The 27890-nt window shown below is 36.7% G+C and overlaps 1 protein-coding gene across 8 annotated transcripts in view; it reads right to left on the reverse strand.

The window, feature by feature from the left end:
* The window catches only part of LOC120539266 (neurexin-2-like), a 2018463-nt gene that overhangs the window by 873508 nt on the left and 1117065 nt on the right, over positions 1-27890 (reverse strand). For all 8 annotated transcript variants that reach the window (XM_039769182.1, XM_039769181.1, XM_039769180.1 and 5 more), the window contains 3 exons: positions 18781-18900; positions 14743-15124; positions 7727-7917 (listed from right to left, as the gene is read on the reverse strand). In XM_039769182.1, the coding sequence (XP_039625116.1) occupies positions 7727-7917; positions 14743-15124; positions 18781-18900 (693 nt within the window). The remainder of the gene's footprint in view (positions 1-7726; positions 7918-14742; positions 15125-18780; positions 18901-27890) is intronic.

Consider the following 27890-nt stretch of genomic DNA (forward strand, 5'->3'; position numbering starts at 1 on the left):
TGATAGACATATGGATGGCACTGTGACATAGTGGTAGCGCTGCTACCTAGCAGTAAAGATTCCAGGGTTCCTGGCCCAGTTTTCATGTTCTCCTTGAGTCTGCATGGGTTTGCTCTGGGTGCTCCAGTTTCTACCCACAGTGTATATGTGCAGATTAGGTGAATTGATGATCCTGCAGTAAATCAACAAGAGTGTGTGGTTGCAGTGGGTTGTGTGTGTGTGTGTTTGCCCTGCAATGAACTGGCATCCTGTCTGGGTTTGTTCCTGCCATGTGCCCTATGCTAGCTGGGACAGGCTCTAGTAGACCCCCGTGACCCTGTTCAGGACTAAGCAGGTTAGAAAACGACTGACATGAAAGATATGACTATTCTCATCTATGCTTGGGTATTATAGAATTTTAATCAAATATTTTTAATCAATACATGATCATTTTTGCAATTTAATACATGCATGTACTTAACTCTTTCAGGGCTGATGTTGACTTTTGTCAAAAGGAGTTGACGATGGTAATCAACTGTAAACGGTGACAAAACCAAGCGTTTTAGTTGGACTCTCGTTGCTAGAAGGAAAGTTAGCATAGCTAGATAGAATAGCTTCATTGGTTTGACCGAGATTTGCTGCACTCATGCGAGTAGCAAGGTGCAAACAAAGTCAAAAATGGCACTGACATCTGGCGAGAGACCAAAGTGGACGTGTAAAGCAAAATACTCAGTGAACGGTTTTGCCTGTTATCTTTGAACTAGAGTATGACTTGTCGGACTCAGATTTTCATACAAGTGATCGAAAACGAATGTGAGGTTCCAGCTTCAGCTGATTGGTCCCTGGCTAATCTTGGTACTGACAATGTTTTCCAGGGAGGACTGCCACTTAATGATAAGAGGTAGAAACCAGATTATAATGCACTGTGACCTTTGCTGCTGTCCTAGCCACACAAAGACAGCCTGGCAGCAAGCCAGCCACACATTCTTGGCAAACTGGCAGCCACAGCATGCAGCAACATATGTTTCATGTTGATTTCTATGTGAAACCATTGCTTTTCAGAAACCATGTTTTTTGGAGAATATATTCAGCCCTCAAAGAGTTAAATGACTCTGTAACAATAGATTATTAAAAGCATAAGGAAAAGAACTGAAGGTAACTAAAGGGTTACCTAAACACAGCTTAAAGCTAGGGCATGGGAGGCTTTTGCCTCATCTAGAGGAGCCACCAAGATACAGTAGTTGCTAAGGCTAAAATGAAGTAGATGTGCAATGAACACCCCCTTAAAAAGTGAGGACAAACTATTTAGAAAGCCCAAACACCCCTATTATGAAGCGGTGATAAGATCAATGAGAAAACCCATAGGACACCCCTATTAACGAAGCAGTGTTTAGAATAATGGAAGAATCCACATGTATGCGAAGTAACTGGTGACTGTAGTTGATTGGCTATGATGACAGAATTCTGCATATTAAGAGTCCAATGACATGATGTATTAGATAAAGTAAAGATAAGCAAAAAGTATAAAAGGAAATAAATTATTTTCTTGATTATTCACTCCATGGACTGAGACATTTGTACATATCTATGTGCAAATAAAGAATGGTTCTGCATTATCATCTGGTCTCCTGAGAATGACTTCTTTGAAAACAGAGGAAAGTTTTTTTTTTTTTTTCACAACAGCATCAGAAATAGCCAACTTCCTTCTGTTCTGTTCAAAGTTTTAACTAAATTAGTAAGTGAGACTAACTCATGTTGGCAGGTCTTTATAAAGGCAATAATACAAAATAATTAACTAAACATGAAGTTAATTTTACACTAACTAACACAACCACAGATTAAGTGCCAAGACACTAACTTGGGTTTGCAAACATAACACTGCCAAAGATCTGGTAGAATGCACTAAAGTAAGTATAAGTTAAACTGGAGATATACAGCATTTACTACACTGAAAGACATATTCTAAAAACAAAAGAAACTCATTTGTGTCAGCCTTGCTAAACTACAAGAATAGTGTTTATTTACTGCATTTGCCAAGCTGTTTGATCAATGAAGTATTCACTTAAACTAGAGTTAAATAACTCCAAGCCAAATTTAAGAACATACTGCAATACAAAAGAAAATTGGAAAGTTGTCACATACATTATTTTACCACTATGCTCTTGTTATTTTTTGCTATTGATTTCCACTTAACGTTGAAGAAGTTAAAAAATAATGGTATTTTTAATAATGACATAGAGGTGATATACAGACATTTATTTGACCAAAATTGAGAATTACTACTATATAAAGATACAGTACATTTAAACTGGACAGAAAAGTCAGCACTATATTTTGCTGCCATTATTAGAACACCCTACTGTTAAAGAGTAATATATGGTTACAACCTGATTTTCTACATTTTCAAATAGTTTTTTTCCTTCTATACTGAATCCAAAAATCACATATTTCTATATAGATCAGAACTGTCAAATTATGAAAAAAATTAAAAAGTTAATTATAGGGATGGAAGGCTGGTATTATTTATTTTTGTTTAACTGATACAAATGAAGGACACTCAAATGAAAGTATTTTCCAAAAATTTAACATGCAAAGTTTAACATGTAGAAAAAATTAAATCATGGTTTAATAGCACATACTGTGTCTGGAAATGGCACATTGTAAATTCATGTAAACAAAATACCAATGCAATGTTGCAACAGTGGGGAGCACTGCACCTTCATGGCTCCAAAGTCTTGAATTTTAATCTCATTACCAGACTGTGCCCATGTGCATTTTACATAATTTCTTTATTGGTTTTCACCCACATTTCCAAAAGCATGTTGGTTACATTAACTAGCCATTCCAGACTTTCTAGAATGTGGGTGTATGTATGAGTATGCCCCATGGCGGCCAGTGGTGCCAATACCGGCTCCAGCTGACAGTGATCTTAAATTTTACTAAGCAGATTTAAGAATATTTATTGTTTGATTGAACACCTTATAAATCTGGGAGTCATGGATGTGATTTTCAAGCCTTCAACAGATCTAACAAAATTATGTACCATCTTTTAAAATCCAGAAGATATTTCTTAGAGGAGTACCAGGGGTCTGCAATGATCATGCACTTCAGTTATAAACCTGCTCCTTGTTAGTCATACAAAAAGTAAAACGCTGAAGGTAATATAGTACAGAAAAGATACAATTGAAAAATATTATATATATATATATGTATATATATATATATATATATATATATATATATATATATATATATATATATATATATATATATATATATACAGATATGATTTTGTTAGATTTATCTATCAAACTTTAATATGATGTTGTTAGATTTATTTATCAAACTTTTATATGATGTTGTTAGATTTTCAGATTCTTATTCCGCTTTTAAATTATAAACTAAAAAATATCTAGAACCCATGTTCCACGAGACAAGACTTAACCAAGAGTGCCAAGAGATTTAACCACACCTGGGGCCGGAAATAAAACACAAAGAGTAGGACAGCTGCCGTACAGGCTTTTAAATGTTCGACGCGCCACGTGAGATGCAGATCATGCGGCACAGCACCAGCAGGAAGCCAGCATCTGATTCAAAAAGAGGAGGTAAACAAAAGCTGTATTTATTTCCCATTGTAACACTGTTTAAGATGGGGTTTCAGAGGAGCGACCACGTTTCCTTGGAGTATGTTCAGCCCCCTCTTGACAACACCAGCGGCAGACTGGCCACAACTGGGGGTTGGGCGCCAAAGGGGTTGTGCACCAAAGGCGCCAGGTGGACTTGCCCCTCTGATTAATATATATATATATATATATATGTGTATATATATATATATATATATCTATACTAATAAAAGGCAAAGCCCTCACTCACTCACTCACTCACTGACTCACTCACTCACTCACTCACTGACTCACTCACTCACTGACTCATCACTAATTCTCCAACTTCCCGTGTGGGTGGAAGGCTGAAATTTGGCAGGTTGATTCCTTACAGCTTCCTTACAAAAGTTGGACAGGTTTTATATCGAAATTCTACGCGTAATGGTCATAACTGGAAGCAGTTTTCTCCATTTACTGTAATGGAGATGAGCTTCAACCCGTGGGGCGGAGTTTCGTGTGACATCATCACGCCTCCCACGTAATCACGCAGTACATAGAAAACCAGGAAGACCTCAAAAAGCGCTCAAGAAAACATGCATTATATAATTGAGAAGGCAGCGAAACAATAAGAAGCGAGTTCTGCTACTTCGGAAACAAAGCACGATGTAAACCTACACTTTAAATTAAGTTCATAGACAGGCTGCCGCTGGCGTTTGTAATTTAGTGCCTGCCCATATAAGGCCATCCGTCAGCGGCAATCCAATAGCAAACTGCCACGGGTAAATATTCACGGGTGAAGGACTGTGCTTATGGAGAGGAAGATGAGATGGTCAGGGTGGTGTTTGACACAAACTCAGCGAAACTGCCAGAGAAAGTTTTAAGTGCCAGGACTAAGGTAACATTAAATAAAGCTATGGACATAGCACGAGATGGCACCAGCACAGCTGGGAACCTTCGATGCAAGTACACCGAGTGGCTCACGTGAACTGATGCAGTGCACAGATAAAAGCAACAGTTCCAAAGAGCTGAACAAAACCGAATTACACAATTGAAAAGGCAGCAAAAAATATGAAGCGTCTGATAAGCATATTCATAAATGCAGCTACTGTGGAAACAAAGCACACGGTGGAAAAAGTCAATGTCCCGCTAAAGGAAGACAGCGTAAAAAAACGTGCATGCAGTTTGTCACATCACAGATAAAAGGAAGGCGAGCTGTTTATTGATGCAGTAAGGAACTAATCGATGAATGAAACCTCTTATCTTTACAGCGATTGACAAACACGGAATGTAACTTGAACACATCGTACAAATACGAGCCTGATTGAAAGAAATAATGATAATCAAATCCTTGATGACAGCAACATTCAATAACACTCACAAAACAATTACTGTATATTGACAATCATGTTACGTTATTTTTAAAATGTTCCCTTTTCTTTTCATAACTTCTACTTCTCCACTGCGATACGGGTATATATATATAAATGTATATCTATAGCCCGATCTACAATACATACTTTAGCATAGACAAGCGGTGGCGCAATTGTAGAGTCTTAAGCCTCTAACGCCGACATTGAGGTTGATTCGAGAGGGATGTACTGACTATGTATGCGCTACCGATTCATTTTACCTTCCCATCTCCTTGGTTTGGGACGTATGAAAAATATTAGGTTAGCAGAATCATGTTACGTTATTTTTAAAATTTTCCCTTTCTTAGCACAAGCACAGTTGAGAAGCTTCGATGCATGTACTCCATAACGCGTTAAAAATAACGATTTAATCACACTTTCAATTCCAAGCAAGCGGGAACTTTTGTCAATGCATGATTTCCTGGTACATCCATTACACTGATGCACACATCACAGCTACAAAAATGTTAGAGTCGGAATAAAGCGCGTTCCTACGACTGATCATTTCGACTACCCGAGAAGCCTTGATAAAAGCATGGTTTTGTGCACACTGAAAAGCAAGCAAAATTAGATGCATTACAGAAAGCGGACTTTGTGGCTCTTACTGGGGATCATTGGACTTCCGTGACCGTTAGTAATTCTAAATACATCTAATTACAAAATGTTCAATGATCACACTGTTTTAGCCTAATGTACAAAATAATTTTGGCTAATGTTACTCAGAGTTTAAAGAGTAAGCTGGTCAAATTACCTTTTATGTTTCTGACTTATTTTTTAAGAAGAAAAACTGCACTTTATGGTGAAATTTTGGTTATTATTATTTAAAGACAATACTATTCTGAAAATGTACTTAAAGTACTTAAACTACCACTTTATTTTTAAGTCTGCCCAATTTTAACCAGGGATGATATTTTTGTTTCTGTTTTGAATTCAAATGCAGTTTAAAAGCTTTTTTTTCAGAAATTAAAACAGCTTCAGTTTACAATATTCATGTCCATGTCTATTATTTGATTCTGTCGCCCACTAAAACCGTTTTAAATAAAAAAAAACATTTGCGATTTGGGGCAAATTTACGTGTCGATTACATACGATTAATCAAGATTAATTCTTACACAGCCTCTAATTAATTGGATTAATTTTTTAATCGAGTCCCACCTAATATATATATATATGTAGATATATATGTAGATTTGTATATATATGTGTATATACAGTATATATGTAGATATGTATATGTTGTATATACAGTATGTATATATGTGTGTGTGTATATATATATATATATATATGTTTATATGTATATATATGTTTATATATGTGTCTGTGTGTGTGTATATATATATGCCAGCAACACTCATGACAATTACAAAACAATTACATTGTCAATCATGTTACGTTATTATTAAAATGTTTCCTTTTCTTTTTACTTCTCCGCTGCCAATCGCAGCTATTTTGCTATATATATATATATATATATATATATATATATATATATATATAAAATAGATAGATATGACAACAACACTCATATCAATGACAAAACAATTACATTAACAATCATCTTACGTTATTTTTAAAATGTTTGCTTTTCTTTTCATAACTTCTTTAACACACTACTTCTCCGCTGAAGCGGTATTCTGCTAGTATATATATATATATATATATATATATATATATATATATATATATAAAATGCAATGTGTAAAAATGTGATTCATTTGAAAACAAAATACTTTGTAGTAATATAAATAAATGGGTGTGATAATATTTTTCATTTTTACATACATATATTGTAAAATAATATTTGAAAAAATATTGAATTTAACACAGAATTCCAATAATCTCCAGATTAGCGAAAATACTTCTAATGATCTCCTCCATATTGTGCAACCTTGCGTAGCATTTTCGTTACTCACACAAACACCACAGAATCTGACAGTTAATGAGAAATCATTTTCCACCACCATTTCAGCTTTCGTGATATTTTTACAATGGATGGCACAGTTACAGAATAAATCTGTCCTCTTATTCTTTAAGGTCTTCTGGTAACTGTGAACCTTTGACATCGATCAAAAAAATAAAATAATTATTGATTGTTCTCATAACTTTTCCTGACCAGAAGAATAAGAAAATATTTATAAAACATGACCAAATATTACAAATTTTCTGAAATGGATGTGCAGCGCTGAAAATTTAAATAGTAAATTTTTATTCAGACGTATAAGAGTAAAATCCCAGGTGCTTTACTTTAGTGGTTGGTACTATATATGAGAACCAAAAATCTATTTAAGAAATAAAATATTATCATACTTCCTGGGTGGAAACCAGCTGTTCATGGTGACATCAGATTACAGTCTGGTCCACCAGGCACTCTTTTAATAAATGTGAGCTAATGTTATCTGTAAATATTATATAGAATGTGAATGCTCTTGAAAACGGACAGCAAATAATATTGTTCCACAATATGTCATCCTAGCATACAGATGTGAGTTGCAGGTTTGCAAAAAACAAAAACTGAAATGACATCGTGTGCACCAAATTATAAATTTCAGTGTATGTTCCAACTGGTAAAACACAACTTAATGTGTGGTAATAAGTGCACACGTGAAAGAAATGTAAACTGCACCAATTTTCTTAATAAAATAAAACAAGCATATTAACTGAAGTAGTTGACAATCTTTGTTATGTATGCACAGTACATATGTTTCTAAATATAGAAAGAGCAAACATCATTACCTTTCAGATCCAGGTTGCGTGCCCCATTGGAGTGCTGCGTCACAGTTCGTGAGTCAATCTTAAGGGTGTGCACATTGTTTGCATCCCGAGAAACAACCACATTGTGCCACTGATTATCATTCAGAGGTTTTTCTGAGTTGCCCTTCATTAATGATGCACCATTTCCCAGGTCAAACACATAGTGGATGTACCTGTATTAAAAACAACAAAGATTATTGCTCAAATTTCACTAATGAAAAAATAATTCCTTTATACTCCATTAATCTGTTGTCCTTCATTAACACCACAATACTTTACTAAGAGTCACTAACTTTATGCCTCTTCTTATTTAGTGCATGTTAAAGGTTACCTTTAAATTGAAAAAAAAATGACTTTTCCTAGTACTTTCCAGTTAAACAACCCAGTGTGTACTCTGCTGTTGAATATGTAAAGCAGAGTAAAGTAATTGAGGAGACAACTGAGAAAACTACACACAGGAAAACCGCGGGATGAGTTGGAGTCAGTCTTTGAGTTTGTTAGGCCTGTGTTGACCAACTTTGTGGCATCCTCTGTCACCTATTCACTTTGTCCCTAAGGCTCCAGAAAGTGCCGCCACTGTAGAAAACGGGCACATCTTTATCTACTGTCTACAGACTAGTGGCGCTTACAGTACATTTCTGTTCATAAAGACCTTTGAAAGGCTGGTCACGGACTATGTGAGTCCTCTTGTGGTAGACCACCTGTACCCCTTTAATTTGCGGATCAGACTGAAGATAAGCGATGGTGGCATGCTCAATAACCGGAATGCTGGTACTCTCAAAGGAAAGACCTCACAAAAGTGTAATTGTTAACACATAAAAATTGGAAAGATTAACATTTTGTTAGGTGACAAGTACATTTTAGTTTTGGCTTCTTTATTTAGTTATTGTATTTCTATTGGTAACAGAGACTTCAGTTTCACATGCTTCAGCTCAATTTTTTAGCAGGCCTGATGTTCAAACTGTGGAAGTAGTAACAGTAGCTTTATTCATGCTAATACTTGCCCTGAGGTAATATTTACACATTAATATGTAAGTGTGTAGAAAATACAGTGTGTGAATTCTGGATAATTAGTTGTGCAAATAATGAATTTGAGTTCATGGTTTCAGAAGTTACTTTAACAAATAATGAAAGTGATTTTAACAGTAATAAAAGGCTATACTCTACATTTTACATGCAATATGATCTCCTGGAGGTTCATATGAACATCCTGACCACACCAAATTTAGGTGTCCTGAACTTGACTAATGTTTTGCACTTGAAAGACCTCTGCAATCTAGGAATTATCACCTGCTTTAATGTTTGATAAGAAAATGTACTGGTTGTGATGCGGTTAGTGCTGCTACCTCACAGACCCTGAACACAGAATTCCCGCCTTGTCACTGTCTCTGTGAAGTCTGCATTTTTTCCTATATTTTCATATTTTTTTTTTCTTAAAGTAATCTGGGTTCATTCCTCATTCCAATGACATGATCATGAGAATGTCTATAAATGTCTCTTTTAATGATGTGGTGCTTTGTCCGGAACTGGCACCTATGTTGGACACAATGATAGTTTCCAGCTCTGTCTGATGATGAATTAAATTAATCAGGTTGAGAAAGGATGGATGGATAGAACAGTAAAGATTTTAACATAATAAACGGACTGAATTGTAGAAAAGAGAGAACCAAGAATAAATGCATCATGGGCAGCTCCACAAAAAATAATTTTAATATAAATAATTTATAAATTGCTTTACATATTGTATTTTGCTACCAGTTTCACAGTGATAAAGAAAATCTTAATTACTTATTTACATTATAACTGTAATAAATAAAATAAAGGTGCTAAATGAATACAATTATACTCATTTTAGCACTACTGGTAAAAATCAACTTCACAACATTAAAAATACTACTGTATAACATTGTAGCAAAAATATAAATTAAATTAAGCAATAATTGCAATTGCACATAGTTATTTTGTTAATACAGAGCAACACCATATTTAAGTATATGTGAATAAAAGCTAAATGCTTGCATGGTAATTCATTTAGACTAGCACTTAAACAAACAACAGATAGTGACATCACCATATATACCTTATTGTATTAGGATCTTACAGATAGGTTAATTTGTGTTTTGTAATTAATAAAAATACATATTTTAATACATTTTTGTGTATCACAGTGCTGGAAAATAGCACAGTGTTTGTTGCATGTTGGAGAGATGGATTCAAAAAGACCCTTATAACTCTTCTCTTCAAGAACCTCACTCTCAACCCATCTCAAAAAGGTAGTTACCGACTAGTGTCTCTCCTCTCCCTTTCATTCGAAGAACTATGGTGTCTCTAATCAAGTGCATTCCTTTCTTCTACATAACAGATTGCTTTATCCTAATCATTCAGAATTCAAGAAGAGCCACCCAACTGAGACAGCTCTCCTCATTGTTGTCGACATATTACAGCAGGCCAGAGCTACCAACATATCATCTGTGCTCACCCTGCTAGACCTCTCCCTCTGCCTTTGACACAGTCAATTAGCAGCTCATCCTTGTGACCCTCTTTGACTTTGACATCACTAGAGTTAACCTCAGGTAGTTTGAGTCCAACATCAATGGGGCGCCAGGCAAGCAATGGGGTGCCACAAGCACTCTCTCCACTTCTCTCCATACACCTCCTTACTAGGTCCTATCATTCAGTCCAATGGTTCTTCCTAACAGTGCAATGCTGAAGATACATAGCTATCTGTTGTTCCCTCCAGAGGACCACAGAGTATCAGACAGAATTCACTGCATGTCCCATTGATATTGCAAACTGGGTGAAGGAACAATACATGCAGCTCAACCTGGCAAAGACAGACCTCCTTGTTATCCCAGCTCACCCATCTATTCAGCGCCACATCTCTGCTTAATATCATCAACAACAGCCAAGCTGGTACACAACCTTGGGATGGTGATTGATGACCAGCTGTCATTCAGGGACCATGTTGCTATGGTCTTTCAGTCTTCAGACTTATTCTTTACAAAATCCACAAGATCAGACTATATCTGACAAAATATGCAGCACAACCCCTGGTCCAGGCTTTTTTCTTGTCATATCTGGACTACTGCAACTTTCTGCTAGCATGTGTCACCAAGTCGTTCCAAATTGTAGCTGAACATGTGGTGTTCAACCACCTGATGTGGGCCCAAGTCTATTCTTTCTTCAGATCATCACAATGGCTTTCAGTAATGGCACATTTTAAGTTTAAATTACTGACCCTTGTATGTGGAATAGTCAGTGGGTCTGCAACTACTGTATGTATATATATATATATATATATATATATATATATATATATATATATATATGCAGACAATTTTGAGGTCCTATGCTCCTTTTGACCATTCAAATCAACTGTTGAACAGCATCTGGTGATGCCACTTCTGCATGGTATCAAGTCTAGGCTTATTTCATGGTGGTATTTCAGCTGCTCACCTCCATCCAAACTACTGACTCACTCAATTTGTTTTTGAAGTGTTTGAAGACTTTGCATAGTTTGAGCAGTGAAAATATAGCTTCACTGTTTCTGGGGCATGTCAAATGAATAGCGTAGTTGTAGTACAGAATAATGAAAACAGCTCTACATAAATGAACCTACTGTTTCCTTTAATAGATAGAAATGTTCTTCTTGCATTGATCTAATATATCCAAAGTTCAGATTTCAGTATTTGCATGCCTCTGCTTTGAAAGCAGAGGATCATTGACCATGCTCTGCACCACTGCTGGCACTTGTGAGCCAGTAATAAGCATCAATGCTGTTTACAACATGGTGGCGCCGATAAAAATAAAAAAATACAAATAACAGCAACAATGATTCTGAACATTAAATAAAAAACCAGCAATGGAGAAGGCAGGTTCAGAAAACAGATGAAAGCATGATTTGCAATTCTTTGAATTCCAGCAGGTAATATTTGTTTTCTGTAATGGAAAGTTGACTCATCATTCTTCACTCTAACTAGGAATCTAAGCAGTTTCATACTTCTGATTGTATAAACATATTTATTCTTATTATATAGAAACCTAAAGTCAAAATATGACTTCTTTCTTTCCACTCTTCTCATAGTTCCATTTTCTAGATATTGAAATATTTTACAACGTAAAAACATGATTTAGTCATTTTAAAGAAAAAGGCATAACATTGCAATTAGCCATAGCTAACTGACTCCATTTAGCTTTAAAATAGGAAAAATACACTTTACATGATCGGCTTTTTCCTGAAAGTGACTTTTTCAGTCCATCAAAAGTCAGATTTTATTTCTTTATAATAGAAAATTTACCGTGACCCTGTAGTTAGGATATACTGTAGCGAGTTGGATAATGGATGGATAGATAATAGAAAATTTATCCTTGTGATCAAAGGTTCTGATATTATTTTAATGCAGTAAATACTGATCAACAGTGAAACAATTTAATGGTGCTAGGTAGTGCCATTTCTTAAATAACACTGCCACACACATATAGTATTGTGCATAAAATATTTGCATTCTGTAAGTGCCAATGGGGAAAAGTGTGTAACAGTCATAAAAGGAAATATCTAGGGCTACTAGTATTTGGTAATATTTTATATGGCTACACAGAGGAGGAGGACTGGGTTAGGAATATGCATAGTTCAGTGCTGACTGTGATGCCCTAAGTCATCAATTTTAAAATGAACTCACATAAAATTATTGTACTGACTAGATATTATATAGTTTTATCATTTGTAAGTTCAGTACAGGTCATGCTGTATGTTTTGCCTAGCTGTATTTTTTGCTGAATGCTTTTTTTTAATATCTGACATTTTTATGCCTGTCTCTTTGTGAATAAACACTTCCTAATTTTTATGAGAAATTTACCCCATAAAAGTTTCCAGCTATGTCCTCATGTTCTTGTTAAAATCACTCTTGTTAAGCACTCTCGATCCACTGTACTAATTATTCTCATAATTTTAAACACTTCAGTAATGTCACATCTTAAACTCTGTTTGCTTAAATTGAAAAGGCTCAACTCCTTTAATCTTTCCTCATAACTCATCCCCTGTAGTTCTGGAATCAGCCTAGTCGCTCTTCTCTAAACTTTTTTCAGTTCTTCTATGTCTTTTTTTTAGCTTGGAGACTAAAACTGTTTTAAGTGTTTTCAGGGATTGTTGGACATTCCAGCCAGGTAAAGAACTGATCCCTTGCCAGGAAGAGACCAGAAGGACTGAAGGGAGTGGAGGAGTTGGCCTTCCTGGAGCCTATACTCACCCGATACATTGGAGGGCAGCATTCTTGTGTTGCTGCCCTTTCTTTCCAACCCGAAGGCATGCTGGGAAGTGTAGTCACTTTCTTACAGCCCTGTTGTATATCATACCTACCGCAAGGGGGAAAACCTTCCTTGCATTCCTGATATCCAGTTCAAAGAAGACCAACATGTACACGGTCATCATGGCAATGAATATTTAAGCAAATATTGGTAGCACGTATTTTTGTTTGCTGTAAATAAAGACTGAACTAAAAGGGTGCGCACAAAAACACGAGCTTCAAAAGGGCGACCTCAATTGGGCACGGTGGATAAAGGCCTGCGTAAATAAAGGCAAGTTTCAAAAGGGCGACCTCAATTGAGAGCGGCGAATAAAGGCATTCGTAGATAATTTAATTCAAATGGCTCTGGAATATGTGAAGAGCAACAATAATAATACATTTTCTGTAATAATTTTGTTGCGTTTGTCTTTATTCGCTGCGCCCAATTGAGGTCGCCCTTTTGAAGCTCGCCTTTATTTATCTGCACCTTTATTCGCTGCGCCCAATTGAGGTCGACCTTTTGAAGCTCGCCTTTATTTCCGCGCCCTTATTGAAAGATACCCAATATACTATACCATTTTTAAGCCCGCTTGATCTTGAGCAGGGTGATGGAAGGCTGGTGCCTATTGCAGCAAGCACAAGATGTAAGGCAGGAACAATTTCCTGGAGAGGGTGTCAGGCCATTGCAGGGTAAACACAATCACACACACCATGGCCAATTTATTAACACCATTCCACTTAACTTATACTGTGGGAGGAAAGCAGAGCACCCACAGGAAACCCATGCAGACATGGGGAGAACATTCAAACTCCATGCAGGAAGGACCCAGGACATGAACTCTGGGTCTCCTAACTGCAAGGCTGCGGTGCTACCACTTCACCACTGTGATGCCGCCCAAATACAATATAGTTCAGAAAAATTCAAATAAATAAAAATACATTTTTTCAACAAGGCAACATGCATTAACTTGTGAAACAAGCAAATATCGTAATGCATTAGGCACTACTATTTCGTAACCTATATAGATTATTCATTAGAGAAAATGTACAGAGCTTTTGAACAAAGTAAAGATGGAATATACACTTTCACTGATGTGCATTGATTCAATGTGTCTTTCTAATATTTTTTCATTTATAAGCAATATTATATTTATTAGAATATATACAAGGTACATGGATAGAAAGATTAGGTAAGTGTATATATTAAATTGCAATCAGAGAGAACAACAATACAAAGATCACTTCTGGTTTCTAATAATATCATATGTGAGAGAGAAGTGCCTAGGAGTAGCAAAGAGACTTAATAAAAGTGTCATTTTTCTGTTGCATTAACAACTTATTTTATTCTAAGAACTGGACAGAAGCTATCATTCATTAGCATACAGTAAGTTTTTCAAAAGGTTTGAATTCTTGAATAGAAAGAACCCAACAACCATGTTTTGCTGTGCTATGTCGTTTACTTAAAAGGGAGCAACACTGAAACACATCATTTACTTTATTATTATTTCAGTAAGCAGGAAAAAAATTAATAATGTACAGCCTGTCTTCCATGTAGTAAATAAAGATAATCAGTCCACATCCCAATCCACATGCAGCTGTTCCTGATCTTTTATGCAACTAAAAATATACAATTTTACCGTCTAGCAGAGAAAATGATAATAGCTCATAATACTATTGTTAATTTTAATGAAGGTTAAAAAAAGAATTCTCCCTCACCCTTTCACCAGCTCCACCACAATGAAATCATTGCCATCTCCACTGTTGAAGAGCAGGAGGCCATCAGGTGCGGTTGTCTTAAACTGGAAGAACAGGTGCATGGATGCATAAGCCTGCAACGTGGCTAAAGCAAGATAACTTCCTTTTGTACGGAAAGTCACTGGATCAGCAATGATATTGCGCATGCCAAAACGTGCATTCAGCTCACAGTAGCTGATATCCCCATTTTTGCACTGATCCAGGTAGGGCAGACCATTAAATGAAAGGCTTTGAAGATGTCCAATGAAGTTGGATGGTACCACTGAAATATACCGCCGTTCAGTCATTATGCCAGTTTCGATGTTGTGGAATTCTAGCCGGGTGTGAGCACCAGCCATTTGGCCTAAAAAGACACGAGTATGGTAAAAGACAATACATAAACCATTAGATTCCATTAATGACAAAGGAAAAGATACGTACATTTTTCAATAAAACCTTCATTGTAAGCAACACTATATAGTAGGTACCTCTTTTAGAGATGGAAAAAATGAATAATACAAAATATAAAAACATAACTGAAAAATGTATTACATTTGTATACGCATTGAATTAAAGGAATACTCCACCTAAAAAAGTTCTTTCTTTTATATGTTACTTACTCAAATCAGTTTTCAATGGTGACCTAGAAATTTTTTGTATTTTATTTCTTTGCAGAGAAGAATGTAACAAAACTTCTGGCAGAATGGGACTGAGGAGCTGGACAAAGGCAAACAATGTGAAAAACAGTCAGTAAGTCATTATCCAACCCGCTATATCCTAACACAGGGTCACAGGGGTCTGCTGGAGCCAATCCCAGCCAACACAGGGCACAAGGCAGGAACAAATCCCTGGGCAGGGTGCCAGCCCACCGCAGGGCACACACACACACCAGGCACACAGTAGGGACAATTTAGTATCACCAATGCACCTAACCTGCATGTCTTTGGACTGTGGGAGGAAACCCACGCAGACACGGGGAGAACATGCAAACTCCACACAGGGATGACCCCTGAAGCGAACCCGGATGTGAAAAACATTCATGAAAAAAAGAAACATAAAAAAAAAATTCATGATACTCATGTCAATAATTCACAGTCATCCAGTAGCATGCTCAAAATGTGCAAGTTCTTGTTAAAATATTGTTAAATAGGCTAAAACAACATAAATCATAAAGACAGGACTCTTGACCAATTAATAATGGGGAAAGGCAGCTGTTCAATTGAAATGCCTTTCTCATGATGCTTTAGATTTAGATTTATGATTTTGCGCTGTTTATTCTGGAAGTAACTATTTAAAAATAATGCAATGATAAAAGCATGTCTCTTGAGCATATGACTGGATAACCGATATGTGGATTATGTGACATGAGAAAGGTGAGAATTTCTATTAATTTTTCCCTGGATGTTTTTCACATTGTTTGCTGATGTCAAGAGTGGGTTACACTTGGGTACTATCAGAAACTTAGTTACATCTTTTCTCCACAAAACATTTTTTGAGCCCACCATTACAAACTACATGGATTAAGTAACACAGAAAAAATATTTAATTTTTGGCTGGAGTATTCCTTTAAAAGGAATGTTATTTTATTCTTCAAATCTACATTTTCTTTTTTTGTTTCAATACAGTACATGGTTTAGCTTCCTGGACATCATATCTTTCGAGAGCAATGACTTTTTATAATATTTTTACAGAGTGTGTATAGTGTGCAATTAGAACTAAGGACAATTCAGCTAATCACTGCTAATGTAACAGTACGAGGTCTGGGATGACATTCCGGGTCTTTTGCACCAAATCTATTCATTAGCTTCACCTTTTCAACATCTATACACCACTAACATTTGGTCAGGCTACATTAAGCCTCATTTCTTCTTTATATGTGACTATTTACATCACCAAAAACTATGGAATAAAATGGTAAACTCACTTTCTTGTTTTTAAACTTTTTTCAAAGAATCCAGCAATCCATACTAACAAATGTTAATGCCCGGTATTGCTTATTTTAAACATCCATCACCTGGGTGGGGCCTGAGGTCATAATTTTTTTTTTGACTACAGCTACAGGTCACCATGACCTCAGGATGTCACATACCAGATTTTCATAGAGAGAATGAAAGCAGCTAGAGATTTTGTTTAAAGAAGGGTTATTTGGAACAATGGAAGGAAGCAGAATCTGTAACCACTTTTTAGATCTTTCCATAAAAGGAAACAATATTTACAAATAATCTTTATGCAAGTGGCAGACAGTTAATGGCAAACAATAGAAAGATGGGCACTGAAACTGAAAGGGCAAAGCCCACCTCGAATATCACTACACCAACCTGAAATTCACTTAAAATAAACTCGCCAAAAAGCATTTCCTTTCATGAGGAAGTGATCTCTTTATTTTTAAATAAAGATCAGATGATCAGTTATAAAAATGGCTTGACCTTGAATAACATGGCCATGATCACGTCACATACCTCATCATATTAAGCACAACAATAGCAGTTACAATAGTAACAATGGCACAGAAGTGAGAAGCCAGTACTGTCATTGGCAAATTACAATAAAAAGAAATCCTAAAAATAATACTGTACTGACAAAATTCATTTTTAAGCAAAAACACAATATTAAGAATCATGCTTGCAATTAGCTAACTGCAGTACATATTGACTTAAGAGCTATCAAAAACTAAAGGATCAGATAAATATAAAGTACTGAAGTTTTAGGAAAATGGACAAGATGTACGCCATGATACACCAAATAACAACTAGTGCAAAATCCAACAAAAGTGCTACTGAAGTAACTCAATTTGTTTTTCTTATTATCATGAATGACCAAATTTCTAGCATTGTGGTATGAAGGAAACAAACACTGTGAGTGTTCAAATCAACAAACCTTTGCAGAAAGTGGAAACTGGTTAAAGAACTCACTAATTTAGGGGCAGGGTGGGCAGACACACAATAGTGATATTCATGCTCTTGGTTACACATCCTTCTATAGTAGGCGCACCTAAGTGTTTTCATCTCTGTACTTGTCAGTGAATATTTTTATTATCAACATGATATCCTTATTGTCTGGGCTAATACTGAATGTGTCATGACTCTAAATTGACTGCATTGTTTAGACTTTAAAGGCCGGCAATGTCTAATCAAATCTTGCATAAGTTAATTTCCTTCATACATATCAATGAAAAATGGAACCCTCCTCAGAATGTAAATTTTGAACATTGGTTATTTTACAGGACGTAGAACTTCTAAAGGAAGTAGCTTTTGTAAACTAGATAGGACTGCTAGTGGTAACCTGCCTTATAACAGTTTAATTTATAATGTCTTTAAATAAAGGTATTTGGATAAATATTTCAGATGAAATAATTTGTATATTTTCTCCTCTTTTCCAGATAACCATTATTAATTGTTACACAAATATGACTTTTAAAACTGTCTATGATTACTGCCCTGTTTTACTTTATTCCTTATTCATTGTTGAATAACATATTCATGTCTCCTTTACCATAAATTTAGTCGGTCCCAGATCACTCTAGCAATTTCCCTATCCTATCTACGCCTCCTCAAAATGTTCCTTGATTAGCATGCTGCTTTTCTGAAATCTTCTGCTCTTCTTTACTTATTACTGTAGTGCTGTATTCAATCCCTTACAACAGCACATATCATATCTCATGCTGGATTCTTTTGAAAATAAAACACCAAAAATTATGCATAAAGCTGCACTCTGGGATCTTCTTACCAAAGACTTTGTACCTCAGGCTGTTACTGTTCCACTACTTCTTACTTTTTTCCTCTTGTGATTTGACAGTCTGTGTTTGATTCCATATGTATGCTGTCATCAAACCTAGTGTGTTATTCGAATACTACAGAATGAGATTTACTGCAGCTTTTTATTTACATTTGGGATTTGCCTTGGATTACAGAATGACATAAATCTAATATAAAAAGCAATGTGTATACAGATACTATATAAACAACAAACACATAACCAGTTTTAGGAAGTAGCTCTGTGTGAAAAGCTTGAACTCCATACCTTCCACAGTCACATTGTCCACAGATAGCTGTAGGCTCTTGCCTCTTCGGACAACCCTCACAGCATGCCACTCATTGTCATTTAGTTTCTGTCCTGCGAACAAAGTCTCAGGACCTTTGCCTGCAATTTAAAAGGGAAGAAAAGGGTCCAGTTAAAAGGAACACAAATGTGAGAGTGTGATGGGGAGATACTGGGGAATCTCTAACTTTGACACACCATTTGGGGTTTACAAATCCTCACATGTCCAACAAATGACATTGCGTTAGCAGCTTATTTTGTTGATCGACTCATCATAAGTAAATATATTTCATAGAAGCAAAATGTAATTTAATAAGATGTTGATTTTGGCAGCCTGGTAATAATTTTTTAGCAAACTATTCCTTAAGTTACTGGCATACATTTTCGATTCCTAAACCTAATTTTCAAGCCTTGAACTGTACCAGCTTCAAGTTTAAGTTTAGACAAGAGGACACAAAATATATTTGATATTTTGGTATGCCTTTGATATGATTTACAAAGTTTATGTATATTTTTAAAAATTGTTTGTGTATACATGACATTATTTTGAACACTTTCGAGTATTAATGCATATTTAGAGTGTGGTTATTTATGCATGTTTGTAATTTCCATTGAGCAGGTACTTTACTAAAAAATAAATCTGTTTATTTCAGATTTTACTCATAACTATAACGTTCACTAAGTTATCTAAATATAAAGCTTTTGAGTAAGAGTTACCTTGGCAATCCATCTTACCTCAAAGGTACACAATGGGGAAAACCATTCTAACTTTAAGCAAAAAGGTGAAAGAAAATATTAGCACAGCAGCTAGCTACTATTAAATTATTCATTATATTTCAAGATATTTCAAGTGCCGTTTTTATGATGCAGTGCTATGGGGACCAGAATTCATCCCTACATCACTGGGTGCAAGGCAGCAACTAATCATGTGCCACTTTAAAATCACCAATTAACATAAAAGCATACCTTCACATTGAGGAAAAACCCATGCGGACAAAGGGGTAATGCACAAAGCTCTTACAACCTATCCAGGACAGAATTTCAACCCAGAAGATTGAAAAAATCCTACCAATCCTTCTGTGACTGAGTGACCAAGATTATTATATTATATTATATTATATTATATTATATTATATTATATTATATTAATGGGGTTGGATATGAAGTAAATGTGAGAATATTACATTATATTATATATGGTATATTGCTATAATAATCCATATTCAAACCTGACCTTCAATTACCAACCTCCTAATTCAAATGTAAGGTTGCTAAGGCAGAGATTAGATGGGAAGCAGGAACCAGCCATAGACATCAATCTATAATAGGTCATGCTCATGCAGACACCACACTCCCTTACACAATGTCAGTTTTGAGTCGACAATGGATGGAAGGTCAGAAAACTTGGAGAAAATCCCATTTGAACAAAGGAAGCACATGGAAACTCCACAGAGGTTGGTGACCAGGCCGGGCTTCCACCTCGGTCTACTGATGCTGAAAGGCAACAATTTTAACATAGGTACCAATGTTCTCCCATAGTATACTATATCATATTCACTTTTTGACGTTACTAACTCCCTCTGCCTCTAGTTACATGACTGTGGTGAGTCAGAGCCTATTCTTGTGAGGCAGAATCCACACAATATTCAGAATGTGGAATTAAGCTATACTACCCAAAGAAAACCTGCACAGACATGGCAAGAACCTACAAATTCCATACAGACAGTGACCAGCTAAGCCAGATATTATAAACAAATTATTGGAGGTAGCCACAATAACCACAACACCAAGGTTTATGTTTGTACAATATTATATTACAACTTGAGGAATGGGAGGCTAACTGGGAAGTCTGCATTGAGTAAAAAGAGGTATATGTGTATATTTGCTGCTCAAGGAATTGGTTTCCCATCCTGGGATTGCTGCCCTCTAGATTCCTGCCAGCCTGTATCTGTGAGTTCAGGGGATGGATGGAAGTACTTTATACATAAATATATCCATTTGTATGTTTGAAAAGCCTAATTGCATTCAACTGCTGCTGTAATAACCATCAAGGTCTAATCCAACGAAGAGACCTCCTTTTTTGACAGCAGGTGTTGTCAGTCTTTCTCAATTCAGTATATTTTATTAAAGCCATGCGTCCTTTCATTAAAGAGTAACAAGGATTGGAATCATGATGTAAAAGGGACATGCAGCTATAATTAGTACAGCAATAAGTGAGTAAAGTATTTGACACAGCTGCTTTCATGATTATAAAACAATACCACAATGAAATAAAACTGGCTTGTTCAAATGGTGGCCAAACCCATGGTCCCAGCTACACTTTCAAGTGAAAAACACAGCCTTCAGAAATTCCTACAGTAGTACAGACCATGAATGCAACACTCCACATAGTCTAGCACAGTGTTTACCAACCTCGGTTCTGGGGACCCCCTGTGAATGCAGGTTTTTGTTCCAACCAACTTCTGTTTTTAATTGGACTCCTGGGCTAATTAAGTGATGTCTTATTTCCCAAGTTCTGTGTTTTGAAAACAATATAGAAATTAAAAAACTAAGTTTGGTTAAAAAAAAAAAATAAATAAATATATATATATATTGTGAAGGCTGGCCCCGGCACAGACAGACGGACAACATTGTTTTTGCCCAACACACTTTTATTTACACTAATATTATTTACAGTTCGTGCTCACGTGCACCCCCAGTGCCTTCTCGCACCGAATCCCCCAAAGTCCAGGGCCCACAGTCTCTGTGCCTTTGTCCTGGCCGCCTCCCGTCCTCGCTCTCCAGCTCCGTCTGCTTCCTCCCGACTTCCACCAATCACTGGAGGGAGGCGGCCCCTTAAATAATGCCCCGGATGAGCCCCAGGTGCTTCCCCTCTAGCCACGCCAAGCGTGGCGGAAGTGTCGGCTGTCTTCCTGGCAGCTCTCCGGGTGCCACACAAAGTCTTCCCCCCGGCACCTCCTGGTGTGGCGGAAGTGCCGGGCTCCCGGGATAATTAGGCACCGGGGCGCCGCCTGGCGGTGGCCACGGGTCCCTACAGGGCTGGGCTTCAAAGCCCTGTACCCGAGGCCCCCTGCCTAACCAGGACGGACGCCCCACTCCCTGGAGGAGGCACTCGCCTCCTCCGGTCCTCCAAGGCGTCCCGGCCGGGCTCCAGCCCCAACCGGCAACCGCACGGGATAAACCGGCATCGGGGCGCCGCCTGGCGGTGACCACGGGCCCCTACAGGGAAGGGCTTCCATGCCCTCAACCCGTGGCCCCAACAGAACCAGGACGGACGCCTCGGTCTGGAGGAGGCACAAGCCCTCCTCACGTCCTCCTGCGCCCCGGCCGGGCTCCAGCCCGGCGGGGGCACATATATATATATATATATATATATATATATATATATATATATATATATACTGTATATATAATTTATATATATATATATTAAAATGTACCAAGCAGTTTTATGGAAATAATGTATTTTTTTCTTTTTAATGATATGTTTATCCTGATTTTCATTCTACTTTTCTAGGTGTTCTAATTGTTTAATTAATCCATTATTTACTAATTAGTGGGTCTGATGCTAAAATAGTTGCAGCCTTTGATTATTTAGTGTCGTTTGCCAGCATGTCTGCTCTGTTCATTTTTAATCGTCATTAATAAAATACAACAAAGGGGAAAAACTGCCCAGAGAAAGGGTAAAATATAATGAAATTAACAAAAGACAGTTACACATTTAAATCTACAGCAAAAGCAGAAATATTTCTAAATGTTCTATAAATGTAAAAATCAAGCTGCTGCTCTTTTCTGAATGTAGAATAAAAGAAAAAAATAATACCAGCTAATTAAATGAGATCAGTGCTATCAGGTGTTGTCACTAATTACGAATCTGATTGGAACAAAAACCTGCAGCCACAGGGGGTCCCCAGGACTGAGGATGGTAAACACTGGCCTAGCAACATTCAGCCCACAATGCAGTGCATTGTTGTGTGTCTAGAAGTAATGGTAGTAGTCTATAAATCTGTGATGACCAGTTGAATAAGACACACTGGAGCCACTACTCCAGGGGAATCTTCAAAATTTTTATTTAATGTGTCATACTACAAACAGTGCCCTACCATTCCTTGTCTGGGTTATGGAGGCACTTCCAAAACAAAAAAAAAAGGTTGCCTCTTCCTGCTCTTTTACCATTCGCTGCCCTCTCACCGTGATCCTGTCACTCAGCTCTGACTAGGAAGGTGCACTGAGCCCTCACAAAGTGCTTTCCCCCAGTCGCGAGACACATCACAATATCAACACAATGCAGGATGTGTGACAAAGCAATGCCTAATTACACCTGTGGACATTTAAAAAATAAACCTGTGTTCCCTAGGTGTGTAGCAGACGTTGTATCCATGAGTGTTAGTTATTGTAATTAGTTGTTATGGGTTTGTGCACAGATAGCTTAGAAAGCATTGATAGTTTTTTTAATGTTGTTAAATGCACTTTCTGATGTGCCTGGGTCATATATGACCAAATTATTTATATTATTTTAAAAGGGAAATGAATTGTATTGTTAATACTGTGTACATTTTTTAATTTTATGCACTTGAGATATGCCTGTGTCAGATGTGAGCCAAATATATATATTTTTTTATTTCAAAAGTGGAAAAAAGTATTGCTACTACATCAGATTATGTTCAGTTATAGCTTTTTTATTGTTTTTTGTGCCGTTTTGACATACCTGTGTCAGATGTGACCAAATTTAAAAGAGAAACAATGAATAAACATTACTTGTTTTTCAATATATTCATTTGTGGTTGTTTAAAAGTTGTCATTACCTGCTGCTTACCCACCACTGGCCCAACCAAATTTCTTGGTTTGAAAATCAGGCTCAACCCAATTAGTCATTGACTAGCCATGAAATAAAGAAACCAATTCCAAAAGCTTGCAGAACTAATACAGTGGAAATATCCAAAATGTTTCCGGAAATTAACTATCATAAGTAAGATAAACCTTCATACTTAATCTGTTTATGTATAAGATATATGCTTCAGTATTCTCATCTCACAAGTAAACATGTAGGTAAATCTGCTAAGAATACTGGCACTAATATTAGGCAACAGGATTTGGAGGCCAATGACCTTGACATATCATAACACCTATAAACAAAGAAATTTTAAAATAATCCAAAATATGTTTTCTTTTTTTAAGAATCCATGTACAGAGAGCTGTCCAAGGTCTGCATGTTAAAATGTTTAGCTTTTTATCATGTAATCGATCCCTTGCAAGTAAAGTGAGCCTATTGGAAAACAAAGGGTTGGGTGGCAGTTCTCCTGACCTGTATAATGTCCAGACCTGGCTGCAAGTAAAAGTAAATTAGGTTCGGTATTTAAGCAAAGCAACTGAGCAGAGTGCGTTATTAAAGCAGCTTGTTAAAATAAAACAAAAATAGCTTATGAATATACTAAATTGATGAATAAATTAACCAGTTGAGAATGACGAGTACTTTTAGTGCAGTGAAGTGAGTATATTTTCCTGTTAGTTAATTTGGCAAGGGCAGCTGTTAAGATAAGCCTCTGCTGATTACAACGTTCGTAGTTGTGAGGGTGGCACTAAATATGGACATGATAATTACTTTTATATTTGTATATATGCTGTGCCAGCATGCAGCTGCAGAAGAAAAAATTAGAAGCAATTTGTTTCAGTTGAGGAGCCTTCTTCACATAACTAAAAAAGGCACAACAACTTATACAGTATGTTGCTTGTGTATTTTCCATTTCTGTCACATATTGAATTTATTATAAATACAAGACCACAAATGATCCATTCATAACCATTAATATATTATAGCATTTTAAAATCCACCTAATCCATTTCTGATGTGAAAAGAGCTGGGGGTCCATCTACCTAGAAAAAAAGGGATATCCTTAAATGTGCGGTGGAATTGGAGACAAGCAATGGCCAAAAATCAGCCTGGTTGATTGAGTTCAGGTTTATTTTAAACCACACAAAAAGTAAAGTAGCTGCACTTTGTAGACCAGAATGGTAGCTAAACCTTTTCTGCTTTATATGCAATCATTGGTTTTCATCAGTTCTACTGTTATGGTGTTAATCAAGTAGCAAAAATAATGAAATGATGACCTTTGCTTCATATTGGCTCTAACCTGTTAAGTGTATTCCTGGGGCCTGTTGAAGATAAGTGGTAGTTAAATGAAACTGAAACTTTAAAAATTAGGGTTTCCCCACAAGATTTTAGGTAATGGGAGCATTGAAACGGGAGTAAGGAGTACATCAGTTTGCATTTTCTATCAGATAAAATTACAAGATTACATCTTGCCTGAAGAAGTGGCCTGAGTTGCTTCGAAAGCTTACATATTGTAATCTTTTTAGTTAGCCAATAAAAGGTGTCATTTTGCTTGGCTTTTCTCTATCAGATAAAATGAAGTTGTGTATATTAATACTGTACATTTTTACACCAGACAGTGGCAATGTGTTACATATTGGTCAAACATACAGTGGTGTGAAAAACTATTTGCCCCCTTCCTGATTTCTTATTCTTTTGCATGTTTGTCACACAAAATGTTTCTGATCATCAAACACATTTAATCATTAACCAAATATAACACAAGTAAACACAAAATGCAGTTTTTAAATGATGGTTTTTATTATTTAGGGAGAAAAAAAATCCAAACCTACATGGCCCTGTGTGAAAAAGTAATTGCCCCCTTGTTAAAAAATAACCTAACTGTGGTGTATCACACCTGAGTTCAATTTGCGTAGCCACCCCCAGGCCTGATTACTGCCACACTTGTTTCAATCAAGAAATCACTTAAATAGGAGCTGCCTGACACAGAGAAGTAGACCAAAAGCACCTCAAAAGCTAGACATCATGCCAAGATCCAAAGAAATTCAGGAACAAATGAGAACAGAAGTAATTGAGATCTATCAGTCTGGTAAAGGTTATAAAGCCATTTCTAAAGCTTTGGGACTCCAGCGAACCACAGTGAGAGCCATTATCCACAAATGGCAGAAACATGGAACAGTGGTGAACCTTCCCAAGAGTGACCGGCCGACCAAAATTACCCCAAGAGCACAGAGACGACTCATCCGAGAGGTCACAAAAGACCCCAGGACAACGTCTAAAGAACTGCAGGCCTCACTTGCCTCAATTAAGGTCAGTGTTCACGACTCCACCATAAGAAAGAGACTGGGCAAAAACAGCCTGCATGGCAGATTTCCAAGATGCAAACCACTGTTAAGCAAAAGAACATTAGGGCTCGTCTCAATTTTGCTAAGAAACATCTCAATGATAGCCAAGACTTTTGGGAAAATACCTTGTGGACTGATGAGACAAAAGTTGAACTTTTGGAAGGCAAATGTCCCGTACATCTGGCGTAAAAGGAACACAGCATTTCAGAAAAAGAACATCATACCAACAGTAAAATATGGTGGTGGTAGTGTGATGGTCTGGGGTTGTTTTGCTGCTTCAGGACCTGGAAGGCTTGCTGTGATAGATGGAACCATGAATTCTACTGTCTACCAAAAAATCCTGAAGGAGAATGTCCGGCCATCTGTTCGTCAACTCAAGCTGAAGTGATCTTGGGTGCTGCAACAGGACAATGACCCAAAACACACCAGCAAATCCACCTCTGAATGGCTGAAGAAAAACAAAATGAAGACTTTGGAGTGGCCTAGTCAAAGTCCTGACCTGAATCCAATTGAGATGCTATGGCATGACCTTAAAAAGGCGGTTCATGCTAGAAAACCCTCAAATAAAGCTGAATTACAACAATTCTGCAAAGATGAGTGGGCCAAAAGTCCTCCAGAGCGCTGTAAAAGACTCACTGCAAGTTATCGCAAACGCTTGATTGCAGTTATCGCTGCTAAGGGTGGCCCAACCAGTTATTTGGTTCAGGGGGCAATTACTTTTTCACACAGGGCCATGTAGGTTTGGAGTTTTTTTTCTCCCTAAATAGTAAAAACCATCATTTAAAAACTGCATTTTTTGTTTACTTGTGTTATATTTGACTGATGGTTAAATGTGTTTGATGATCAGAAACATTTTGTGTGACAAACATGCAAAAGAATAAGAAATCAGGAAGGGGGCAAATAGTTTTTCACACCACTGTACATGTAAGAATTTCACTGTATTCAGTACATGTAATACTACTTCTACATTGGGAGGTACCGTAGAACTATGTCAAGTATCTTAGTAATGTGCTAACGAAATACTAAAATAAAAGGCTACTGTGATGACTTGTGGCCTACAAAATGTTTAAACGTGTGCCCCTGAAAAAGCAAAGCATATTAACTAAAAAAAAAAAAACACAGAATACAGCTGCAGTTTTGTATATTACGGCACTGATGCATTAGCCGCATAAGCTCCAGAAGGCCAAGTTTGAAACTCATTGTAGTCACTGTCTACACGGAGTTTGTGCGATCCCTCCCAGGTTTCAATGTGTTTTTCTCTCGGTACTACAGTTTCCCCAAGTGTTACTTAGTGAGGAAGTTTCATAAAGAAACAACAGTTCATTGAAAACGCAATCCAGAAGCCAAAATAATGTCTAACGATCAAGTTAACTTTTATAATAAGGACTAAATAAGACAGAGTTTAACTTGGAGACCCTAAATTGCTTAGCAAAAAAAAAAAAAAACTCCTTACTCTTTTTTGTGTGGTTATCTTTCCTTTACTGTTTAGGTAAAGTTGAGAGGACACAACCAAAGCAACCCTTCATTCTTAAGTAACAGGGAATTCAAAATACAATTTAACAATGTATAGGCTCAACATATCTTAAGTCCTTCTGTAATTTACTAATGCGATCTTATAAAGTTTGATGTAATGTTGAAATGTGCAAAAGTGTTCACTAATTTGGTTAGAATGTGAGCTTCTTAAAGCAGTATAGAAAGTGTAAGATTCTGTTAAATCTCTTACGCTAACTTGTAATAGAACTTCCTTATTACCTAGCAGAGTTTACGTTAGCCTGTAGTTAACATGAAATATAACTGTTGGATTTGCCTTGTTTTCAATGGGCTAACGGAAGCTTACAGTTCTCCGACCATTCAAGTGTCACATCTGCATGTGTGACAGAGAGAACATGTTAGAGAAACTCAAAGAACCATAACAG

This window comes from Polypterus senegalus, chromosome 11 (genome assembly GCF_016835505.1).
Source record: "Polypterus senegalus isolate Bchr_013 chromosome 11, ASM1683550v1, whole genome shotgun sequence".
Classification (NCBI taxonomy): domain Eukaryota; kingdom Metazoa; phylum Chordata; class Cladistia; order Polypteriformes; family Polypteridae; genus Polypterus; species Polypterus senegalus.